Source organism: Salvia hispanica, unplaced genomic scaffold, assembly GCF_023119035.1.
Source record: "Salvia hispanica cultivar TCC Black 2014 unplaced genomic scaffold, UniMelb_Shisp_WGS_1.0 HiC_scaffold_1433, whole genome shotgun sequence".
Lineage (NCBI taxonomy): Eukaryota > Viridiplantae > Streptophyta > Magnoliopsida > Lamiales > Lamiaceae > Salvia > Salvia hispanica.
The window spans coordinates 1-7,671 of NW_025951731.1; the positions used below are offsets into that span (position 1 = coordinate 1).

The window sequence follows — 7,671 nt, forward strand, 5'->3', positions numbered from 1 at the left end:
GAAGTTGGTTTTGCGTGTGAAAGAAACAAGAGTGGATAGACTTGTTTTATTTCCTTTGCTTTCTATTTCCTTTCGTCTAGGTATGTGTCCGTAAGTTCTTCCAAGTTATTTACAGCATAGATTTGATTCCAAGTTAGTAGCCCTGTTTTTTATTCGCTTATGTGTTTTCCCAAGAAGTTTTATGCGAATGTGGTCAGTAGAAGACGCATGTCACTGGCTTTCCAGGCTAAGTACTGTAGCTAATATTTGCCACTTTCCAGTCGTACTCTGCTTTTTTTTAGAGGTGGTCCCATCGTAGAATTATTTCCTAGGTCTAGCTGTTAGGTTAAGTTTCTTTCTAATATTCCCAAGTCAAGTTAATTTTAATTTTTCCTCAACCCAAGAAAATGCGTGGCAGCCAGCCAACACCAAAAATACTCCCAAATCCTTGATTACGATTCTTACGCATCCTTCTCTGTGGGATCGATCCCTACTGTCTTCTCATCACTTAGAAATCCACAACCAAAAACTATCGTTTGATGATGATGATTAACCCCTACGAAAGGTGTAAAAATCATTCCGTACTTATTAGTGTTATAAGTGGAATCAAACACAACAACATCACCAAATGCTCCATAAGCCCTCCTTGATTTAGGATCTGCCCAAAAACATCTTTTGAATATATTCTCTGAATCTGTCTCGTAGTCAAAGAAAAATGATGAATTTTTCTCCTTTTCAGATGTGAAGAATTCTACCAAAGTTTCGGCATCGATCCCCTTTTGTTCATCCCTCATATCTCTCTCGAGATTCCTGATATCTCTTTCTGTGCAACCTACACTTTCGGGCCCCCCAGACTCCATCTCCAATAGTTGCATTTGTTGACAGGTTGGTATATTAGCTTCTGAAAATTGTTGAGTCAACAATCTCTTCACAGCAGAAACACTACGGTGTGATCGGAGTAAATGCACCTTTGACGGAGTAGAGAGTCCATGATTATGACCTTCCATAAAGACGCTAACACTCCAGTCAGATCCAGTTTGTTGCTTGACAATGGAGATCTTTGCCTTACAATTAGTTCTAACTTCACCACGAGCTCTTATCTGAATTGGACCACCAGGTGGTGCTCGATTTTTTGAACGAGCTTCATCAGTTTGACCAGCTTTAAAGCATACAAATTGTTTCCAAACAACTTCATTTGTCATCTTATTCTTTCTACTATTGCTATATCTTGCACTAAAACCAGCTTCACGTGCATACTGATTGTAGAATTCAAACGCATCATCTATTGATCCAAATTTCATTCCAATTTCCGGCTTTCGGTCATTTGCAACTTCAGGAATATATAATTGATCGTTCATATTTTCACTCAAAACACTAAGAAAATACATTCAAAATATTAATGTAAGCAAACAGAATAATAGAAATAATTAAAAAACACAAATTGATAATTTTATGATAAGCCGGAGGTTCTTAATTGGAGGTTCCTAATTGGTATTATTACAAGTATAGATTCAGTCAAGAGACAATTAAAACACGAAATTATTTTAAAAAATTAATCAAGCATATAATATAAACAAGTAAAACTAAAAAACATGTAAATTATGTAAGAAATTCCAAGCATATATGAAGATCAAGGCTTAAAACTAACCTTATGCTAGCACTCCTTGAGAGAGACGGCACTTTGAAAGTTGTGGAGAAATAAAAACCTAGGAGAAAACATGTAGTATATAAAACAAACAAAGATACGATAACTAAAAAGAGAAAAAAGGAAAGTTAAAAAAGAAAATAAATAATATTGCTCACATGGAGATAGATGAAAGAGAATTATATTCTGTTAGTAAATTTCTAAAAATAAGGAAAGTGGCCTACGTGTGATTTAGTCGCTCACAGTCGCCCATATTCATTATGCAGCAGATCTTTTTCTCTAGTTTAACAATCAAATCTAGACAATTAAGTTGGTGAATGGTGAATGTCCTAATTATTTGTCTTCTACGTGCCATGAAATCATGGATTATTATGTTGAACGAGTGTGATTAGTAGCATATAATGTTAGGAGCTTGATCATGACTAACTGTCGTGTAATCATCTTTAGTTAGTCTACAAATATCTCATTAATAATTAATGTCTTAATCTCCATCCCACGGCCCCCTTCAATATGCATGTTTTCATACTAATATTCATGTCTTATGTGATTTAAATATTATTAATTAATATAATGGGCCAAATAATCCAAAAAGAAAAAAGGGAAAACAAGAGTGCATTCGTGACACTAGAACAATCACGAATATATTTCAAAGCCATTAATAAATCTTCTCAACTATATAGTTAACAGGGAGTTAGAAGTGACAATGATTGCATTTATGAGATAATGGTTTGATATTAATTACTACTACTATACATTTATTTTTCTCAGGCTTAATTCCTGGCTTAAAATGTAGGGTCCCAGTCCAGTTCATTGTCTCTTTGTAGATTAATTGAATGATAAAGGGCAATGCACGTGGAGTCTGAATCAAGAAACTGTCAATCCCTCATTTGTAAATGCCTTATATCATAAATTTCAAATAAAAGTACACTTGAATTCAAACTTTTTTTCTGAGTTTTAGTTTTCACCCCCTCTGTATATGTATCGTACTAGATGATCATACAAATATGTTTCACTACCTTCACTTTTTACTGCATTCATATATATACAGTAAAGATTGAAAATTTATACTAAGAAAAAGCAAAAAAGATATTTGAATAAAGAAAAGATAGGTTAATTTGCCCTAGCCCACCACCCATATAATTCCCACTCATTATGTTTGTTGCTTAAAGCTTGCTCTCTCTATCTCTCTCATTCTTTCATCACTTCCCTTATCTCTTCATACCCTTTTTCTTCTCTCTCCTAAAATCTTCCAAAAATAAAAAAAAAGGGAGAGTCCCACAAAATGAGGGTCATGTACTAGAGTAGCCTAACATATTATATTTGTTCATCATGAATGGCGGCAACGGAAACCCTATGCAAAAACCTAATTTCCCTTTACAACTCTTAGAGAAACGAGACGACTACGATCAGCAGCAGCAACAACAACAATCGACCGAGGCGATATCAAAACCCACTGAGAAGAAGGTTCCGCCGAAGCGAGCTTCGACCAAGGATCGACACACGAAGGTGGACGGGCGCGGCCGTCGAATTAGGATGCCTGCCACGTGCGCAGCGAGGGTTTTCCAGCTCACGAAGGAATTAGGTCACAAATCGGATGGCGAGACGATTGAGTGGCTGCTGCAGCAGGCGGAGCCGTCGGTGATCGCCGCCACCGGCACCGGAACGATTCCGGCGAATTTCACCTCGCTGAATATATCGGTGAGAAGCTCGGGCTCGACGTTCTCGGCGCCGTCGCATTTGAGCTTGAGCAACGGCGCCTATTTTGGGCAGAATTTTGGGGATTCTTCGCAGAGGAGGATTTTCTTCCACGGAGAGAATGCGGCGAGCTATCTCAATAAGCAGGAATCGCGCGACGGAGAGGGGAGCGCGGGGCGGAAGAGGGCGTCGGAGGAGGATCTGCGGTCGGCGGTGCAAAATCAGATGGGGAATTACATGATGCAGTCCAGCTCCGGGACAATTCCGGCGAGCCAGGGCCAGATCCCGGCGTCGGCTTTTCTCAATTCCACAAATTCCGGCAGCGAATCTCTGTGGAGTTTTCCGTCGATTGCGAATTCCGGCGTGTATAGAGGGAGTGCGGCGGTGGCAAGCAGTGGGCTGCATTTTATGAATTTTCCGACGGCAATGTCGCTCTTGCCGGCGCATGGCGGCGGCGGAGCGGTTGGTGAAGGGAATTTAGGCATGCTGGCGGCGCTTAATGCGTATAGGTATATGCCTGGCGGCGGAGGAATGGAGGCTCAGGGAAACGGCTACGACGGCGCCGCGGATGAGCGGCATATTGCAAGCAGTAATCACACTTGAATGGATTTCATCAAATTTGAATCTATATATATAAATGTGTGCGTTATATATCTATATAATGAATGGTTAGTTTGAGAAATTAGCTTAGTTCTATTAGGGTTTGTTTGCTCATCCTCTTCTTATGCGTGAATATCGAGTTTGATTTGTTTGCTTTTTTTACTCTACTAGTTTGGGAAAAAGAACTTCAATTTCTCAAGGTTATTAACATTGACCAATACTATTATATTTGGGAAAGATCTTCATCTGTGGACCAGATACTAATAGCATGAACCATGTTTTCAGCCCTACTTACTAATAACAAAATATTAAACTTTTATTGCAAATAATTCAATATGGGTCATTGGTAAATTAGTTAAATAATAGTACATATATTTATGTGTGTAGTGAAATTGTGCAATTGCATGACAAAATGCATTAAATATAGTTCGCAAATTTGATCAGAAATAACATGTGACATATGCACTATGTAGGGCTCTTGGAAGACTGCATCCCCCACCTACTGCCTATGATTGTTGCCAAATAAAAATCCAGCATGAAGCATGAACATTTTTCCTATAGGTCCATCATCCAAATATTCCAAAAGTTACACTCAAATTAATTAAATATGGCACCGGTATCACCCCTCTAAAATCACCATAAAATTAAAATTTATTTTGCCCTATCTATCTTCCTATCAAACAACTCATTACTAGTGGCTATATAATTATATTGTGATATTGTAGTAATGAACATGTACAAGTCTTATGATTACAGAAATATCTGAATTAGAAGAGAAAAGATTGAATGCATATAGTAGTGGGATAAGGAGCCCACATTCTGTTTAGAGGTATGAGAAATTCCCCAAAACTGAGGCTTATTTAGTTACAGTAGACTCCCAATTTCAAATATATTTCTCCACTTTCTCATACAACAAGGCTGCACCCCCCATTAGAGGGGGAGTGGCCCCACAATCTGGACCGTTCATTTAAGTCCTGAATCATGATGATGATCTTCTAAATAATCAATTTCTGTTTTCTTTCTTTTTTGCTGCTCCCATTTGTTTTCTCAGTTTTCTTAGAAGCATCTTTTCTCCACTTATTTAGTATAGTATGTGAGCGTACGCTTTTTTGGATTCTTTGTCTATATATGTATGCTGTCTCCAATTTGCCCTTAGCTGTAAATCTACTACTTTCTTCATTATTAATTCTTCACCGCCGACATCAATAGGCGCCGCCGGCAGCGGAATCCGGTGTACGTCAACCATGGAGATATACATTTTTATCTCTTTTTTTATGAAATCAGAATTTTTGTTTTGCAAAATTGAATTATGAATCGAGATGATTAGTATGTTTCGAAAATTTGTGTCACATATAGGGCTTGATTTTACGTACTATTATGTCGAGTCACGGAAAAGAAGAAAATGATACTACTATATGATGTTGATGATGTGATTTCTCATGGAATTCTACAAGTAATAGTTAATTTAATAATTTGTGTCTATTTATTTCTGTATGATATAAGTACGTGGCAACACCACTCACCTAAAAAAATAGATAATCTACTACTACTAGATAAAAATAAAGTTAATATATACCTTAATGCTGGCGGCAATATATGGATTAACATCACGGATATTAATCCAGCCGGTTGTAGTATCTATTTTTGTTAATACACAGATTTTTAAAGATTATTATTATGTCATAATATATTTGAATCTAAAACCTTCGGCATAAGATATTTATTACTCCAGAATTGGGTCAAAATCTACGTGTCAATTAGTTGTAACTGTTAATGAGCTCTAACGTCAGTCAAATATGAGTACAAATTGACGGGTGTGTAATTATTTTTCACAAATTTATTACGGACATCAATTATACACACACGCAAATAATTGTTTTATATTAGAAATGAGCCACTCATTTCTTAAAATGTCCCATATATGGAGGGTTATCCATCCTTATATAGAAGAGATATGATCATCACCAAGCCGATGTGGAACATGATATTAGAATTTTAACATTTTATCCATGTAGGAAATAGTATATATTTATACATTCGTTTATAGAGCTGTGATCAATGTCGAACCCTTCATAACCCTCCCTTATATAGAAGAGATAGGATCACCACCAAGTCGATGTGGGACAAGATATTAGAATTTTAACATTTTATCCATGTAGGAAATAGTATATATTTATACGTTCGTTTATAGAGTTGTGATCAATGTCGAACCCTTCTTAAAGACCGAACTAGAGACCAAATTTGGGCCACTCATTTTTCATTATCTTATGGTTATGATTAATTTATAATTAATTTAATATTTTATTAAATAAAAATGTTTTTAATTTATTTATTTTTAATTTTTTTTTATTCGATAAAAACTGCTTTGGAGTAAATAATGAACTATATTCACTACATAATGAACTAAATGAATGTATGTTATGAAGATGAAATTTTACATACATTCATTATATTTTGAATTTACTTCAGAATTCGAGAAGATAATTATGTCATAACACATTATGAAGTAATAAACTAATAAAATGAAGTAATAAACCTAATAAAATGAAGTAGTAAACTAATGAAATGAAGTAATAATATATGACTGAATGAAGTAATAAACTAGCGGAATGAAGTAATAAGTTCATAATATACATTCATTTAGTTCATTATGTAGTGAATATAGTTCATTATTTTTACTCCAACAAGTTTTTACTCCAATAAACAAAATATAAAAAAAAAATTTAAAAAAAATTAAAAAAAATTTTTAAAAAATTTTAATTTTTTTTTTTAAAAAAATTAATAAAATTAAAAAAAAACGTTTTTATTTAATAAAATATTAAATTAATTGTAAAATAATCATAACCATTAGATTAAGAAAAATGAGTGTCCCTAATTTGGTCTCTAGTTCGGTCTTTAAGGGTGGATTTGTGGTTAATAGGACTCTTCGTTTATATATATATATATATCTAAGTGATTGTGATCAATTGAGATTATTTAGGCTAATTGAGAAATGAGATGCAATATTAGCCACTCATTTTTATTAAATGAGTGGTTCAGATTTTGCCACACAATAAATATTTTTAGATTAATTAATTATGGAAGGGCAGATTGGTAATTTCATATTACTATCCCCATCCGCCTCTCGTCTCCTCTGTAATTCCTTTTGCCGCCTCTATTCACTCTAGATTCACCCAATTTTTCTCCTCAAAGTAACCCAATCTTTCTCATCTCGCTTTTCAATTTTCAAATCCAGTTGTTTCATGCCATAATTGAACCTGTTTGCAGCAAATTCAAATCCAGTTGTTTCTCTTCAATGGCATTTGATAATTTGATGGCGATGGAGCAGCCATGGATGTTCCGCCCCCAATTCGGCGACGCTTGGATCGCCGACATCTTCGCCAAGGAAACCGATACCCTAACAAAGGCTCTGCAGAAATCGATCTCCACGACCTCGTCCGACGGCGACGCCTTCTCTGTCGAGATGGCCTTCGCCAAGCCCTCTCCGCTGACCCCCTCCGACGGCTCCGAGAACGACATTGCGGTGTCGAAGCAACCCTCTCCTGTTGCCACGAAGGAGAAACAACAGCCTTCCAATGTGTCTTCTTTCGAGAAGCAGCTGCAGTTATTTGTTAGTTGTTGACATTTTAATACGAGTTGTTGACATTCGATATTCTCGGTATTGATATGTGAATTGTAAGTGTTATTTTTTAGTTGTTGACATTTTACAAGTGTTATTTTATTGAATGTTGAAGATTTGAAAATTTGAATGT

General features: G+C 35.8%; 3 protein-coding genes across 3 annotated transcripts; 2 read left to right on the top strand and 1 right to left on the bottom strand.

Moving 5' to 3' along the window:
• Nucleotides 1-473: 473 nt before the first annotated feature.
• Nucleotides 474-1,337, bottom strand: LOC125198415 (protein FAR1-RELATED SEQUENCE 5-like; the record flags this gene model as incomplete). Its single annotated transcript, XM_048096763.1, has 1 exon — nt 474-1,337. A coding segment is annotated over exon 1 (864 nt), but the record flags the coding sequence as incomplete, so codon positions are not given.
• A 1,458-nt stretch (nt 1,338-2,795) lies between these two features.
• Nucleotides 2,796-4,156, top strand: LOC125198413 (transcription factor TCP15-like). The gene has a single exon (XM_048096761.1). The coding sequence runs from the start codon at nt 2,954-2,956 to the stop codon at nt 3,920-3,922; it is 969 nt and encodes a 322-aa protein (XP_047952718.1). The 5' UTR covers nt 2,796-2,953; the 3' UTR covers nt 3,923-4,156.
• A 3,058-nt stretch (nt 4,157-7,214) lies between these two features.
• Nucleotides 7,215-7,529, top strand: LOC125198414 (the record flags this gene model as incomplete). The annotated part of the gene is made up of 1 exon (XM_048096762.1): nt 7,215-7,529. A coding segment is annotated over exon 1 (315 nt), but the record flags the coding sequence as incomplete, so codon positions are not given.
• Nucleotides 7,530-7,671: the final 142 nt, after the last annotated feature.